The sequence below is a fragment of the Epinephelus lanceolatus genome, chromosome 7 (assembly GCF_041903045.1).
Source record: "Epinephelus lanceolatus isolate andai-2023 chromosome 7, ASM4190304v1, whole genome shotgun sequence".
Taxonomy (NCBI): domain Eukaryota; kingdom Metazoa; phylum Chordata; class Actinopteri; order Perciformes; family Serranidae; genus Epinephelus; species Epinephelus lanceolatus.
Window position 1 is genome coordinate 36,986,199 of NC_135740.1, and position 18,242 is coordinate 37,004,440.

At 40.8% G+C, this 18,242-nt stretch overlaps 1 protein-coding gene across 1 annotated transcript in view; it reads left to right on the forward strand.

Annotated features, from left to right (window-relative positions):
- Positions 1-11,125, forward strand: part of elovl6 (ELOVL fatty acid elongase 6) — a 28,826-nt gene extending 17,701 nt beyond the window's left edge. The window contains exons 2-4 of the mRNA XM_033633922.2: positions 6,537-6,668; positions 7,261-7,412; positions 8,875-11,125. Coding sequence (XP_033489813.1) covers positions 6,537-6,668; positions 7,261-7,412; positions 8,875-9,311 — 721 coding nt within the window. The 3' untranslated portion in view covers positions 9,312-11,125. The remainder of the gene's footprint in view (positions 1-6,536; positions 6,669-7,260; positions 7,413-8,874) is intronic.
- The last annotated feature ends 7,117 nt before the right edge of the window (positions 11,126-18,242 follow it).

An 18,242-nucleotide genomic window follows, 5' to 3' on the forward strand; every position in this document is an offset into this window, starting at 1 on the left:
GAAAACTGCTACACAACCGGAGGTGGTAGGGCGGGACTTCAGCTGGTGGCTCGTTCCGCCCAATGAGAGGCTGATCTATGCAGCGAACTTCCGCCCAATCAGACTAGGAAGCAGCATTCGTCTAAAGTTTACGAACATTAGCTAACATTAGCCTCCATAAGCTACTGGTCATTCCAGAACAAGCAGGGCTGTAGCTGCAAAAATACTGAATGTTGACTTGAGCAAGTATGTGTGTTGTTGCTTATGAATTTAAGTTTTCACATCAATGTGTTATTTCTTATTTGAAAAGAAACAGAGCCTTGCTTTGAATGATCCATTGATGATAAACATTTTTATCGAAAAACATTGAGGTGATTTTAATTATACATGGACTGCACTTGCTACACTAAGAAAAGTGTAAAAAATGAATGCCATATGCGTTCAGGATATAGAAAATGTACTGCACACTACATAATGATAGTTTAAGCAATACAGATTGATTGATTTATTGACATCACTCTGACCTTTGACCTTTCAGCTTTGGCGGCAGTACTCTTAAGGGGAATGCTGAGATTGTTGCTCCTCTCCAATCCAACCAGCCTCGCTACAGTATGTAGGCCACTGTGTGTTCTGTGTTGCTCTGTTCTCCCCTCCTTCGTGTGTAGTTGAGAAACAGTGATGTCATTCTGCAGTGCAACCCTGTTGTCATTCTGTGAAAGCTGCTCCTTTCGACTTTGACTGGACTGCTTTGTCCTTTGTTCTGTGGAGGTGGCCTAAATCAGTTCGTAGGCATCCCGCAAGGACAGAAAAGTGGCATCTTTCATTCTTGGCATACTGATGCACAATGAAGTCCATTATGTTAAACGGCTGACAATGTTATTGTACTTTTGTTCCTGTCTTCATCGACTTAGTTACTGTTGTGATAGCAATAGTTTCAGCTTCATATTCTGAGCATCATTTTCTTTTCAGTGAGCAAAGGAGAAGAACTGGGAGTCGATACTCTCTGCTATAGTGATGTAATTCCTTAGAGGGGACCTATTATGCTTTTCCTTATTGTCTGTCATATATGAAATATTACAGAGATGGGCTTTCATATTAAACATGGCCAAAGTTCAAATAGTGATGTAAACGTATGTAGAAATAATCCCTGTGAGCAACAATTCAGGTTTCCTACCATTCTGACTACTCTGTCTCCAAGTTTTTTTTACTTTGGCTACAACATGATGTCAGATGATATCTGATTTCTAGGAATGGTCATCTGCCCAGGCATGCTACTGCAAGTCTTAACATTATGTAGCCTTCACTGCTACATGGAGCTACATGCTAACTTCAGGCAAACTTGTAAACTTGGTTGCTGATATTGTAAATTTCTTCCTAGATTTCAGACTATATTCCTACTGAAACATGTCCCAATGTGTTTAGAAGCTTTTACTTGTGAAAAAAGAGGACACTCGGCCCGGCCACGAGATAGCCTACTTAAATGATACTCGCAGTTTACTCAAAGATGCCTTATAATTTTAATATATTTAAAGTTTATATGTATGGATAGAAAATTCAGTTATATAATAAAAATAATATACAATAAAAATAAAAATAATATCTCTCAAAGACAGAAATTCAGATAGGCCCCCTATAGATAGGGGACACATACACACATTGGACTGGGCTACCCAATCCGAGCCTGACGGGTCCCGATGGTAAGCCTACCCGACGGGTCGGGCTGGGTTCGGTCAAAAATGTATAAATTATATTTGGGCTCGGGTCGGATTCGGTCAGCTTTCAATGAAAATGTAGTGTAAAAATAAATAAAATCCTATTGTCTGTCCTGTTTATTGCTTGGGGACTGTTATTTACGTGACAACACCTGAACACAACACACACACATTGGCTGTTTGTTTCTACCTCTCCCCTCGCTGGAAGCCTCGGACCTCCCGCTCCCGTCTCAAACACAGAGGTCTCCCTCTCCGCAGCGGAGCACCCACTGCGCACGCCCGGCCTGTTAAATAGCCTGTAACCATAACAACTGTGTGACACAAACTCAGTGCTTTAGTAATTAAATAATGTTGGGCTCGGTTCGGTTTCGGACATAACAACACAGAATGACTGTCGGGTTCGGACAGAAATATGCGGACTGTGCCGCACTCTAACACACACACACACACACACACACACACACACAAAAACAAGGAAATACGGACATTATCATCGATTTATAAATGCCCCGGACAGGACGTGAAAAGGGGATATGTCTGGGCAAAAGAGGACGTTTGGTCAGCCTAGTTACTGTGTTATTGTTTGTCATTCCCTGACTGCAAGTACACTGCTACATGTAGCTACATGCTAATGTCAGGGAAACATGAATTTCTCCCTGATTTTGGATCATATTCCTGCTGGAATATGCGCGGTTGTGTTTAGAAGTTTTTATTGGTGTGTTTCAGTGGAAGAAAGTGTTCTCCCTTACAGCCATTCCCTGACTGCAAGTACACTGCTGCATGTAGCTACATGCTAACGTCAGGGAATCAAGTAACCGTGGTCGCTTATGTTGTAATTTCTCCCCAATTTGGGATCATATTCTTGCTGGAATATGTGCGAGTGTGATGAATTTGGCTTTAGAACTTCTACTGGTGATTTCTCACCGAGAAAATGCCACAATTCTCTGTTATCTCCAGTCATTCCCTGGCTACCAGTACACTGCTACGTGTAGCTACATGTTAACGCCAGGGAAACCTGTAATCTTGGTTGCCGATGTTGTAAATTTCTCTCTGATTTCCGATCATATTCCTGCTAGAACAAGTGAAGATTTGCTTTAGAGGCTTTTATTCCTGATTTTTCAAGGTAGAAAGTGCCACTATTCTCAGCAGACCTGGAAACGCTGACCAATCAGAGCAGACAGGGCTTTTTTGGGAGGAGGCTATTAAGAGACGGGCACTGGACGGAGTGTCTCAGACGGAGGGTTAATTCAGGTGTTCCACACAGAGTGTTTTTGACCATTAAAGCATGTAAATACTAGGGATGCACCGAATATTCGGTAACCTAATATATTTGGCTGAATATTGCAAAAAAACACACATTCCGTATTCGGTGGAATAAGTTAAAAGCAAGGCCAAATAATAGTGGCGTGTTTTGATAACGCAATCAAACAGTGTGCCGTGACGGGCTGAGTAAAATGTAGGCAGTGTGGCGATCCGCCCGTCACGGCACTTGCATTTGCGACTAAAAATAGTTTTGAGCGAGCAAAATAGGCTTAAATCATTCAGCACGCTGTGCGAGCAGCCTACAGATTTCAAACACCAGCAGAAACGAAAGGCGAATCCCATCGGTTGTGGGTTGAACGGGGGTCACAGACACAGACAGTAACGTTAATGTATTCCTGTCAAATACAGCAGCCATCGGCTTACCGGCGACGGGAAGTCGGCTCCAATAATATCCTCTTCTTGGCGTCATGACTGCCCAAAAGTACCTGAACAGCCGAGCCAGCCGAACACAGACCGTACGTGATGTGTCAGAGGAGAAACGCCCGTTCACGGCCCACAAACATCACCGCACTTTGGGGACTGTTCTTTACTTATGAAGGGACTTGTCAGGGGAGGAGGGTGGCTGTTTGATTCTTATTTTATTTATTTATTTTATTTTGATCCCCCCTATCTTAATCACTGATTGATGCTGTTTTTGAAGTATGAATAAGTCAATAAGTAATTTATTCCATTGAAATATCATTGATGTATTATAGAAAAGTGATTTATCTTTTTATAAATGACAAAAGGCACATCTGCCTCATTTTCGCTGTGGTATCGTGATACTACTCAGAACCATGATATTTTCACTGGTATCATACAGTGGGATCCAATTTTGGTACCGTGACAACACTAATCTGGAGGGGGTTCATCTGCAAAAACTAATGAAAAACTAAACAACAATATTCGGTATTCGGTACTCGGTATTCGGCCAAGCATTTAATATTATTCGGCTTCGGCTTCGGCTTCGGCCACAAATTTTCATTTTGGTGCATCCCTAGTAAATATGTTAAAGTAGAAACCTTAAAGCCTGAAAATGAGCATAATAGGTCCTCTTTAATACATACAACTGCGCATATTTGAAATGTATTAGAAAGACAAGTGAGAATCAGGGATGCAAGCAGTTGTTATAGGTTGACACATAACTGCTAGCACTTTGAAATTTGTTTTCAAATATAAAGTGCGTTATAAATAAAATGCATTATTATTATTATTATTATTATTATTATTATTAATTGATATTCAACTACATGACTGACTCTCTTATATGGCTGCCCCAACAACATTAACATTACAAACTACAACCTCAGAAATGACCATTAGGTTGAATAAAAGTTTCTGTGACACAGACTTAAAAACAGAACATTAATAAAAGGTTTTCCTGTAATATATTGTTCTCTCCCTGCATTTCACACAGCCACGTTCCTTAAGTTTTTTAAGTGGCTAAGCAAAGCGCACACTTCTTCTTTCTTGCCGAGCTACACACCTGATCAGCAAAACTGGGTGATGTCGTTGCCGTGCTCTGCTGAGGCTGCAGAACAGAACAGGATGGATTGCTGTTTACAGGTTGCATACGTTACGCTTCTGTGAGAAATGTTTGCGTTTGTATTATGAGCTGTGTACAGACCGTGTGACCAGTATACCAGTGTGCTACAATACTGTGTATTACAAAGACAGTTGACCTTGAATAGATGTCCTATCCAGAGGTTTAACTTGCCTTTTGTATGATACTATAATACACACTTAAAGCTTAAAATAGAATATTTTTCCTACTGAGTAATACATTTTAATGTGATGATTAAAGCTGTAATCATGTTTTTCTCTTTGTATAACCTCCAAAAAGCAGCACAGAAAGAATCTGACTCCTGGGGTTTTACGCAACTCATCATCCCCACAGCTATTGGTCCCAGAGCTCCCAGATTGCTTCATTCTTGCTATCACTGTCCTCTGAGAGCAAACCTGATGTTTTAATATCTTTATTTTTTCAAGGGTGTTACTGCACATGCTTCTTTTTTTACACACATCTCTATGGCTGGCCACTGAGAATCCTCCTAATGGCTCACTCACTGGCACCTGCAACCTTACCATCATAAGTTTATTTTACCTAACTTATCTGGCTAATGCTGCTCCACACTATGACTCTGCTCCGTGTCCACTAGACCAAACAGTGTTTTGGGCAAAGCTGCTTCAGTTTCAGGCAGCGTGCCCCCATCTTCTGTTGGTCCTACTCAGCATCCAGTCTGTCAAATCAGACCACCTGCGCTTTGTGATTGTGCTGAGCGCTGGGAAATGCTTTTCTTTAGATTCGGCTGGGCCAGGTGGTGCTTCAGCACGAGTCCTCCACGTCATGTGGCACAGCAGTGATCTCTGACAAGACAATTAAGGCAAACAGGCATCACAGGACGGTGGGAGTTGGAACTGAATAGAAGCAGTAACTGTAAACTGAAAGCTAAGCATTTAGTAACTGTTGGAGCTGGACTCGAATCATTAAAACATTACTTCGGGCATTGCTTGTGAAGCCAGTACAGCTATTCTTTGTATTCCATACACAGTATTCTATATTAATGATAGTGGTGCTGCTGGAAGAGGAGCAGATAGAGAAGCAGATTTTAAGTTGCATGAATTTATTTCCAAACCTGAAAACCAGGGGTCTGAAAGGTCATGAGTGACACTCACTGCTCTCTCAGTAACTTGTGACAAAGCAAAAGTCTCCCTTTGAAAACATGCTGTTAAACTGTCATCATTTTAAAGTGTGTAGTTACATAGGAATGCAGTGTTCATGTTGAATAGCTGCTCATAGTTAAAGGATGGATTCCTAACTGATTGCTGTTTGTTGTTCACGTCACGTCACCCTGGGACTGATTTTTCATGTCCTCTTTCATATATTAGTCTGCACTGTTTTTGTTACGTTGCTGCTTTTTTATTTTGTTGACTCATCACATTTGTTGCAAGAGGTCTGTTAATTAGCTAAATATAAGCCGCCCAGTGTACATGATGTGATCGTATGACTTGTGGGACAGGAATTTTTTTAATTGGTCCAACATTGAGAGAGAGGGGTGTAGCCAGTAGAGTTGAAACAGGCTGCAGGGTCAGGTGGCTCCGTCAGTTTATATTCACTAACAGTGCTTGTTTTTGCCACTTAAAGGCTCAGATTACTATTATTATGAGTCTCTTAACAACATTACAAAAAGGATGCTACAGAGAAATGGAACACTTAACAGTACCTTTTGCTTGTTCCTTTCTGTTCTGTGTCTTTTCCACATTTTCAAAATTAGCTAAATATTCAGCTATGACATTGAAAATATTTTAAGATAGGGGTAAGATTCGCTTTCTGTACTTTGACACAAAAAACTATAACTGGCACTCCTTTCTCCAGCTTTCACTAACATTTCCACTGTTTTCTTCCTGCAACGAGCCACCTCTCGCAAGATTTCAGAACTTTGGAGAAATACCAGAGTTCCCCTTTAAGCTGTGTAGGTGAAGGCTGTGAAAAGTCAAAAGTTAATGTTAATCTTTGCTTTTTGTTTTCTTGTGTGTTTACAGGAAGAAGTCATTTCTCTTCTCTGCGCTCTACGTTGCCTTTATCCTCGGGGGCCGCCATGTCATGAAACAGAGGGAGAAGTTTGAGCTGCGGAAACCGCTGGTGCTATGGTCGCTCACGCTTGCTCTATTCAGGTGATAAAGCGCTAACATCATTAGTGCCAGCAGTAAATATCAGTTTTTAAATTACAAAGAGTAACCTTAATATTTCAAAATAAGGGTTAGGCATTCTAATCACTGGCCTACGTAGATGACTTTCTGTGATCAGTAAAAGTTTTGCCATTCATAAACATTTCTCTGGCTTTACTTTTCACAAAGCATTTCTTTTTAATTTATGTTGGTATGAACACGTTGTGTAATTACTTTGAAATCATAAAAATCTGAGGCTTCTCATTGTTACCTTATTTGTATAGTGTGCGTTTTCTATCCATAGTGCAGAGTGCATCTGTCACAACAGATATTATCAGCAACAGAGGGAAGTAGGTGATATGCCATAGCTCCTCTTTACACATCAAGTACATAGTAAATTTATCAGGGGCTTGATTTAAAAAAGAATGAGTGAAGGGTTGTTCCAAGGCATCAAAGAATGTGGTTTGATCCACATGGGATTCTGTCCAGGGTCAAGAAAAGAATAGATGGTTTGAGTCAGATAAAAAAAGATGCATACTTTTATACATCATTTAAGCTTCTGCTGACCACACATTTTTTCTTGTCCTTGTCCTTGTAGTATATTTGGTGCCATCCGTACTGGGAGTTACATGATGTACATCCTGATGACAAAAGGGCTTAAACAGTCGGTTTGTGACCAGAGCTTTTACAACGGGCCTGTCAGCAAGTTCTGGGCATACGCCTTTGTACTTAGTAAAGCACCAGAACTGGGTAAGTCAAGACCGTCTTATGGCATGTGTCATATGGTCGTTGTGCTGGGTATAATATGCATTTAGAAAACAAAGATGTAAAGCACAGCAAAGGCATGTTAGTGAACAGCAGTTCCAGTTACTGAGTTGTCCACTGTTCTGTTGTCAGTTGTAGCGTAACCCAGTGTTAGACTAAACACATGCACAATAGGCAGATATAATTACAAACCATTTGTGCTGTCGTCAAAACAGAGCTAGAACGGTGACAGCAAGTTTTGGCATCAAAATTAAATTTGGCAATGAAGAAAGAAACACTGACACTAAATAAAGCTCCATTGAAAAATAAAACACAGGCATTAAAAATTATTTTATTTTGATTATTTATTGCATTCTGATGTTTCACAGTGACAGTTTTTTTCTTGTCATTTTTTACAGTGTGAGGTTTTTTTTATGGTGAATTTTTTCCAACTTTTTTTTTTTTTTTAGTTTCAACTTTGTTACCGATTTGGTGTGGAGGGAGGGAGATTGAGGGGAGGGGCAGGGGGGCATGATTTACATATAATCTGCATTTGAAGGAGTTGGACTGTATATTGTTTATAAGATTAGGATACTAGTACCAATACCAGTACCCTTAAAGTGATACCGATACCAATAGAGTAGCTAATTTGATACCTGGTATGGATTGGCATGTAGTACAGCTGCACTTTTGAACATTTTGGTGGTATCTCGGCATGCTGATCTGCCATCTCCGTAAAAATGCACCGCACTCGATTTCACCACATCACAGACTGTATAAGTTGTAGCTGCTGCTGCAGGAGTGTGAGCTTCGTCATAGAGACAGTTGTGAGAATCTGTCCGGCAGCACACCCAGTGACAGGGCTAACTGTTGATGATAAGGACAGAGTAACACCATTTCAGTGTTGCTGCGAGTTTGTTGGGACAGTTGGCTTGGATGGATGTTAGCCGCTGTGCTAGCTCTGGCTAACTGGGCAGATGCTGACCTGATCATTTGCCAGAAGGAGAACAGCTCTGGCGATAGCTGCTATAGAAAGTGTGCTGATCTGGTGGGGAGTCGGTTGGTACTTTAAAGGTATCAGGTACCACTAAGGAGAGAATGTGACTCCTCTGTATTCACAGAACACTCCGGAGCCTGGCAGCACTGCACATCCAGCATACAGTAGTGTTTTCAATGAGTTCACTCCCAAAAAGCAAATATGTTTTGCCAATTTTTTTAGATGCCAAAACTTAGCGTCATTGTTCCAGCTCCATATACCAAGCTGTAACCTCACACATAACGTGCTCCTGTGCACTGTTTTGCCACATGCATAAATGCACACAGTGGACATATACAATAGTAAGGAAGGAGTGGCATTACTTGAAAATTTTGAATAATTTCAAATATATGTTTATAACTATACATGCTCTTCTCAAACTTACCCCAGTGTCTTGAACAACCCAACTTACACCCTTTGTCATACCTGCAGGTGACACTCTCTTCATCGTCCTGAGGAAACAGAAGCTGATCTTCCTCCACTGGTACCACCACATCACCGTGCTGCTCTACTCCTGGTACTCCTACAAAGACATGGTGGCTGGCGGCGGATGGTTCATGACCATGAACTACCTGGTGCACGCCGTCATGTACTCTTATTACGCCTTGCGGGCAGCCGGCTTCAAGGTGTCACGCAAGTTCGCCATGTTCATCACCCTGACCCAGATCACCCAGATGCTGATGGGCTGTGTGGTCAACTACCTGGTGTACTCGTGGATGCAGCAGGGCCAGGAGTGTCCATCCCACATGCAGAACATTGTGTGGTCTTCCCTCATGTACCTCAGCTACTTTGTGCTCTTTGTTCAGTTCTTCTTCGAGGCCTACATTGGCAAGTCCAAATTAGCGGCTGTCGCCAAGAAGGGCGACTAAACTAATGCCATATGTATGGGAAGAAGGGAGATAATGAAGAAAAAGGGAGATGGAAATGGAGAGCAGGGACCAGTGACTTGAGAGAATATGTTAGGGGTGAGGGTTGTTGGAATGAATGATGGGTGATGCAGAGGTGGCAGAGGCTTGGGGAGTGGAGGTGGTGTGGGGGTGGGGTGGGGTGGGAGGGTCAAGAGGATGGCTGGTGTTTGTGCTTGAGCATTACTAATGTGCAGATCTAAAATGCCTCAATGGATGTGACGTCTCCGTTGAGGGATGCTGAGGAAGCAGCGCCGCCATGATCAGAAGCCATCACGAAGTTGTACACCTGAAGTTTAAAAGCCCTTTTTTAAATTCATCATAAATAGTTTTTAAAAATCTAAAATATAAGAAAAGGACAAAGACATCGTATTTAATCAATACATCTGCCACGAGCATATGTTTACTTGATATTAAAAAATAAATTAATTGGTACATATGACGATGGATGGAGTCAACATTACCCTGAGCCATCTGAGTATGTTTTTGTCCGTTTGTTGTCAGTGTTTGTTGTTTTGTTTCGATTTGTCAAAGAAAAAGTTTGAAACACTGGAGAGTGTCGGTGGTTGATGTGAACTGATTGGGTGAACGGCACTGTATCTTCTGTGTCTTACATTGCAAAACGCGATATTTTCTCAGGTCTTAGGTTATCTTTCTTAATATAATATGCATATCAAGACAACGTAGACATGTTTAACATCAGCACCGGTTTACAGTATGGCTAAAATTCATCCAGTATGGCCGCACAGTTGAAAAAAAAGTATGAATGAAGCTGATTGAACTGACTGACTCAGATGATCACACTGCTCCTGGGCATGATGGGGAGACAGATGCTGACAGTGCCCTGCTTCACCACTTGTCATGACCTTGCAAGAAGTTGCCGACCACACTTGGAAAATGACTTGCCATTGATTTCCAAAAGCCTCTCTGTTGAAGGGTCCCTACCAGTGAAGAAAACTTGTCTGTTAGACACTGAAGGCTAAAATGGAGGACAAACATATTTATGTTTAGTAAAAGAAAAAAAAAAACATCAAACATGCAAATTGTCAAATCTGCTGTATTGACTCTGAAAAATAGTATGTATCCTTAATGGTGTCTGTTGTGCTATTGTGCATTTGCACTGTATCAATGTCAAAAAACAATTGTTGCTGAAAACCTTAATGTATGAACAAAGAGTGCAAAAATGTCACATGTGCCTGTGGTGTGTATTTTTGTGTCACATGCTACATCTTGGCATTGCACATACTTAGCATTTTTTGGTGCTAAACCTGAAAAGCCATTTTTGGGACTACATGGCAGATTTAGAAGCAGCAGTATTTTGAAAGGTTAGAGGGTGATTATCACTTTCAGGTATCCAGTTTACCTGTTGAATAGTGTACTTGCATGCATGTCAAACCTGATTCAGTTGATCTTATGTAGCAGTAATTACAACCCGTTGAGCTGCATACCTGCTATAAGCTCTTAAGCACATCAAGGATTCACTTTTTGGTTGCTTCAGTTAAGTGTTCACATCCACTGTAGCAGACCTCCCCCTAGAGGTGCAATTGCGCAAGTAAGCTTTATCTGAGACTACATCTGTGCAAAAACCTTTAAGTGGACGGATGCTTTACTTTGAGTTACTGCTTTAATGTTTGTTGAAGTTAACACATTGTTTTTTAATTCTTTCCTATGATTAATTGTTGGAGATATGCAGACGTACACCTTAAATCATTCTTGCTACAGTAGAGACCCCCCTTAGAGTGCAAACTTATATTCAAATAAAGAAAAAGTCAGACCTTGTACTTGTACTTAAGCAATGCAATTTATTTGTAGTTTACCAGGTAAACTATGCTTATTTTATCAAAGCCCATTGTGTTTCCTGGTTTAGCAGACGACTGCCTATATGATTCAAAATAAATACATGAATAAAATAAAGTGAAAATAAAAACAAAAAAGAAAAAGGAAGACAAAAAAAACCCAAACAAAACATAGCAGCCAGCGGCGGATGTCTCTTCTCATGTGGAACTACAAATATACATCATTTCCGGCTACCGTTTTCAACGGTTGGAAAAGATTCACAACTGGTAAGTGAGTTAAAAGTCTTAATTTATGGAGCACCTGACAGGATTTTTTGTTCCGCTGGATAAAAGACTCGTTGGGGAACCTGACAATGGCTTCCAAAACTTCGGTAAGTGTTTTCAAACTAGCTGCGAGGTTGTTTAAGAGGTTGAATCGATCGTATTTTCCGGCTTAGCTAGCTAACGTTAGCTAACGGTAACTTAGCCCCACCTGTAACTTGAGAACCAATTACATCGTCAACAAACGTTTTAACCCTACCAAACTGTATTAACTCACATCTATATGGGTGATTGGAAGTGATTAGAATTGTAATAATGTTTATTATTTCAGTCTTATTTTGGCAAAGGTGATGGTGTGTAACGGCCAAAAACGTGGCTAATGCTAATGACGTTAGCTAACATTAGCTCGGTGGCGCCAATGTAGCCTATGCACAGCGAACTTGCATGTTGGGAAAGATTAACCTGATTTCCAAGTGCCAACAGGTGTACACAAAAATACTCAAAAAATACAAGCTCAGTATTACAGATAGGCTATAGTTAATCTTCATTACTGCTAATGCAACTTAGCATTTTACACTTTGTGTCGTGTTATTAGCATATGTAACGTTATGTATGTGTGTTATCCTTGATAAGTGAGTGAGATAAGAGTGCAACATCACTGGGACGTGTAACAGTAAAATCACTCCGCTCACAGGTGTTATAAATATAAATACAACCGTTAATTAACCAGCTGTCACACTCGGTACATTGACACAAACTGACCCTAGCGTTACACCAAGAAGATGGACATTTTGATGGACATCTGTAATTGTCTTCGGCACTTGGCCTGCGGCCTCGTGCCTATGACCGAATCACAGCCGTGACGATATACAGTACAACATCACTCTCTCTCCTGTGGTATTGCTTAATCAAAATGTCTATTTGTGTCAAAGGTGTCTCAAGTCGAAGGTGTGTGAGTGTGTTGCAGGAACATAAGCAATGTCATAGTGTGATTTATGAGCAGTCTTACACAACAGCATTGTTGTCGTTAGCCTAGCGATGTTAGGTGGTTTGAAGCCTGTCCACCCAGTTAAAGAACCTGGCACTGATATGCATTCACAGATCTGTTTATTTAAAACCGTTCTCCTTCGTCTGAATTTGCCAGTTTAATTAAAGCATTTGCTGCTGAGCATGTTTCAAAGATGTTTTCGTTGTGTCACATGCTGGAGGCCACAACACAACATGTATTTCTATATCATTCCTGTGCTGATAAGAATTAAACTGTAGGTTTCAAGTAGATGCTGTCTCAACTAAAGTTAGAGAATTTTTGATTGTTGACCAAGCTTGAATGTAATTAAACCTGTTTTCTGGGTGCCATCGTTTGTCTATGTTTAGGGTGGTGATAGCAACATTATCAACACAGGAATATTAATCTGTTTTTGGCGCATGGTGACGCATGTTTTGAACTAGAAGACACTGTTCTCAGTTTATGGATCTATTTACCCTGGAGGCTTGTGACATGACATCGGTATTGTACCTGAAAGAGGTTGTGAACTCTTGATTATTGGGGACATATTTCTGATGTTGTTTGTAGCAGCTTTACGTCATAGTTGGCTCATTCACTGCAGGCTGTTTTTTCATAATTGTAATCTTAAGACAATATAGGCTTCATTCTTGAGGTGTTTTTTTTATTCATATAGTAAATGATGGCATTTTACTAGGTTATATTTAAACTCAAAGGCTGACTTCACAAAGTTGATTTTGTCACAGTGGTCGCAATTTAATTTGATGTACATCTAATTTGTTTTTCACTTTTCTGTAGACAGCCATAATAAGATCAGATCTATGCCACAAAGGTGCTAAAGCCCAGGTAATCCCAACCAATATGGACGACTGTAGTCTAGTTTATTGAGCTGACATACAGGTGCAGCACAGCCAGTAGGTGCATTACTTTACTGTGTGTTCCCCATCTTAACTGAGTAAATCAAGTGTGAAGTGATTGACACCACTGTTTTATTAGTCTACATTCAACAAGTTCACTCCTGTCACTGTGATTTGTTTGCACATAAAAGGCCAAAGCAGGCACCTGTCTCGTTGATCATATGAAGATTTTGTCTCATAAGGAAATTTTTTTACCTGTGAGTTTTTGACTAAGCAATCATTTTTGATATTTAAAATGGAATAAATTGCTGCTGCTACAAACACTGATAATATACCTTATCAGTTTCTCAAGCTTAACTTTCTAAGAAGTAGTTTTCCTTGTGCACTATCGCCATCTGCTGGAGGAAAATGGGCATGACATATATGTTCTCCCAGTTTTCTTTTAATGTGAGCACTCTTAGTGAAATGCAGTCGCAATTATTCTGCTGATGTGCAGCTGTAATTCTGGCATTTGTATCCTATTTGTGTTTTTGTGTGTCCTTGCTGTAAGAGAGCGAGCATGTACACTGAAAGACCAACTTTATTTATTGCCCTTTTCTGAAATGCTGGTTTAGATGGTGAATAAGGTCTGCTGCTCTAACAAAACAAAATCTGACTCTGTGGTGTCTGTTTAGTCATCTTCAATTATACATTAATTTAAGATAAGTAATAATTCTGTTACTTGAAAAATGTTTGACTCCATATAATGTGTGTTTGTGACATAACATATAGGTTAAAAGTTGAGACCCAAATGCACATATACATGTAAATCTTCTGTTGGACTAGATATTTTGGAACGGCTCCAGACATTTTTTAAATTTTTATGTTGCAGTAAAGGTAATGCTCATTGATATACATGAAGTTGGGATTGGCCACCACTTAAGGGACAGCATATTTCAGGCTTTAAAACTCATAATGTTTCCCCCAGCTGCCCCTCAAGAGACAAAACTATTGAGGGACCTCCCAGGTTTGTGACTTTCCCCCCTCTGTGGTGCACCCATAGATTCTGGCTCATGTGTCTGTGTCCAATACATGCATTAGACCCCCTCCCCTTTTGATTTTAAATCTGCCCAAATCCTCCCAAACTAGTGTTACTCTGTCCCGCTCAAGAGCTGGAGGGACCAAATACTGACCTGAAGGATCAGAGCAAAGCCTTTGAGTGGGTAGCTAATTCCCTCTTTAGCCCTCATCAGCTGTCCTCCGGGCTGGGATGGAGGCGTGAGCGATAAAGCAAAGCTCACCCCATCTGGCAGAAAAATACAAAATTAGCTAATAGAGAAGGAATGAAACTAGTCTGTAGTACTTGGATGTCTTTATTGTGCTGTCAAATATTTGCTTGTCTAATTTTCACCCATTCGTTTCTCAGTTTAACACATACATGATTATATTTCTTTACATTAACTTAGTATTTTTGTCTTTTCTTACTTTGTCTATGTAATAATCCATCAACACGTCCAACCCTCAAACCACCCTTTAAAAATTAAACTGGGAGAATGCTCCTCCTGACATTGTCATGAAGTGATGGGGAAAGAGAAGACCTTATACTTTGTTTTAGTTACTGGGACTACAAAAAAATGGGAAGTTGTGTTGCAGAGTAAACAATCTTTGGCTGAGAACAGACAGCGGCTGCAGAGAGCACACAAACCCACAACAGCCAAGTTTTTATTTTTGCCTACCATCAAGTTATTCAAAGAATGAATGTCAAACAGTGGCGGCAGCTCCTGTCAGCTGTCGCTATCTGACATTTTAGGTCAGGGACAACTGTTGGTGGGCGCTGGGTGAATGTAACAGCAACTAATAAATAGTGTTAAAATGTCTTAAGAGATTTGTTTTTTTGTTTTTAACAGGACCAGAGTCTCTTACAAAAGTATGCACAATTGAGTGACCATGTGTCTATCCTCGCCATGTTCTCTTTTGGAGCTGACTTGACACCAGCCTTCAAGCTATCCAGGCACAGCATCAACATGCTGGTCCAGATACTGCTCCGGCAAAATGCCCATGGATGGAGCCATGAAATTGAGGTGCTGGTCACGGTCTACTGGCTCGCCTGTGGAGCCTCCTACAGGGAGGCTTAACTGCAGACATCTTTGCCATGCCACTAGCCCCAGTTTGCAGGACTGTCCACAACCTTGTGGAGGAAATGATGACCATCTTCCACAGAGCTATTTGTTTCCCTGAGGAAACCGGAGGAGATGAGGAGTTGGGGGGCTGGCTTTGTTTGCTTTGCTGGCCATGAGGCATTCCACTTTGCTGCTGGTGCCATTCATGGTTACTACATCAGAATTCTTCCTTCTGCAGGGCAGCAGAAGAAATACTGCATTTAGTGAACTTTTCCCCTCAGTACTACTGCAGGGCATCTGTGATTCCAAGGGTGCATTTCTGTTTGTGTACATGATGCTGTTGTCCTATGGACATCACCCATGTACCAACAGGCCCTGTGTCCACCAGCTGGTTACTATCCATTAGGAGATGGAGAATACCTGTGCCTGCAGCATCCTGTTGCACCATACTGCCAGCCTGTAGCAAGTGAGAACGCTCTCTCTGTCTCATTAAACACACACACACACACACATGCACACACGCACACACACTCAGGAGACACACATCAAATTGTTACTAGCCTGGTACAACAGGCACCACGAGAGAGCAGGGCACATTACTGACATCACCTTTGGGATCTTGAAAATGCGCCGACTGTGCATCTACTTGAGGGCCCTAGAGATCCGGCCTGTGTTTACCCCAAAGGTGACTGGTGCCTGCTGCATCCTCCACAACATTTGTGTGGCAGGAGGTGATTGTGGAGGAGAGGGAAGGCCTAGGCCCAGATGACAGTGAGGATGACACGACCAGCATAGAGGTCAATGAGAGGGACCTATTGGAAAATGATGTCCTGTCTTTAAAACATTTAGATAATATTATGCCTCTACAGTTATCTGACAGCTTTAGTTACTTACAAAAAAGAACTCATGCTATATTTTTAAATGGTATGATGCAGTACTATACTACAGTACTAATCTACCTAGTAGTATACAAGCTATCTAAAATTGGCTTCACACTGACAAACTACAACATCAAAATGCTCTTACATGTACACTGTAGGTGCGTTTCCATCCATCTGTTTTTATGCACATTGTCAGTTTGACCCTAAAATGAATTTTATCCCATGTTTAACCACTACAGAGACATCAGAGCCAGCAGCAAATTTTAAAAGGACTTGCAGAGATTAAGCTGTTGATGGCGGGGTAAGATGAGTGCTGACCAAGGCATGCTGGCTGTCCTGCTAGCGGGACTTCACACCCCTGGAAACTTTGGAACAAACTTTCAAGTAGGTTCTATCTTGATAAATCGACCGCAGATTTGAGTTTTGACCTCCAAATTATGACCTAAAAAGTTGTATTTACAGTTGTATTTAGAAAATGATAACTTACAGAGATTTCTCCTCCACTATTGCTGCTGCTGGTTGCTGCAAAATCCAATCTGGAATACTTGACTGTCCAGAGTCCACACAAGTCACCTCCCGATGTTAGTAAAGCAGGCAGAGCCAGAACACATCCGAATGACTCGACTTGGCTGGATACAGATTTTTGAATTGGAATAGTACCTGGGCTGCGACTGATGATGTTTCACAAGCACAGACAAGAACGCAGATTGATAAAGGCCTAATTTTTTTCACATTTACACAGTGTAATTTTCATTTGCCTGTGGAGCAGATGCTGGCACTGTAGAGCCTGGCGGTCATTAAGAAGAACAGAATGCAACAGTTAAGCACACTAAAGAAAGAGGAAACAGATATTGTTCAGGTAGTACTTAAGAGAACAGGAGTAAAGCAAGGGAACACCTAAAAATCTAAAACTAATGCAGTTTTATACAACAGTCCTACAATAAAAACTACCTTTGCCATCTTATAATGCTTAGTGTTTTAAAAACTGTTTTAGAGAGGTGTTAACTCGGCAAAATTATATCATATTGGAGGATGGAGGTTTTTCTGTTATTTTTGTGCACCTCATTTATATCAGTTAGGGTAGGCTAAATGAGAAACTCTTCCCTGTTTGATGATTATAATAATGCAGGACTCTTGTATTAGACTGCATTAGGTTACGCTAGGTGTACCTAATAAACTGGCATCTGAGCGTATATTTATAGTAATATTTAAAACAATGGCATCTACAAACAAAGATATAAAACTGAGGCCCTGTGAGGCCCCTGTTACTTACAGTGTCTGTGACTCTATTGCCCCCTGTTGCCCCAATTGAGCAGTAATACAAGATAAATTGACACTGGGCCCAATTTCATCTTTACTTGAAGTCTGAACTGCTGCTGTTTAGAGCGGTGCCCTAACCTATCTGTTAGCCCTAATGGAGGCCAATATATAGGTAAGTGTGTCTTGCCAGGAAAATCAATATCGATGTGGCCCCTGATGGTTTTTGAGTTAAAGTGCTTTGTTTTCTGCCATTGCCTCGAAACAAAGAGGCAGTGGGTCCTTCTATTAACAATTCCCAGTCAACCTTGAGACGGAGTTGCAGACAGAGTCGGAGATAGAAATAGAAATAGACAGATGGGGTGGTGGTGGTGGAGGTGGAGGGTTGCAGCATCGGCACCAACATCACTAGAGCGTTAGATTTGGTGGAGGATAGAGAAGCATCATCAATGGAGCAAGGGCAAGAGCTTTGAAGGAGTGAGATGGGGTGTAACGAGACAGAGACTGGCTGTGAATGGCCAAAATAATCTTTCAATTATGAGAAAATATTATCATTAGAAAAATTAAAACAGTTTAGTAAAGAACAGCAGACTTTTAGTAGTGGTGATAATTTTGTCAACCCAGTCGCTGTACAGTAAGAAAATGTTGGCACTGTATGTTTCTACAAATCACAAATGTGTTACATTTGCATGTTTCATAAGTCTTATATCAACATTTCTAAATTGATAAAATATATGAGCT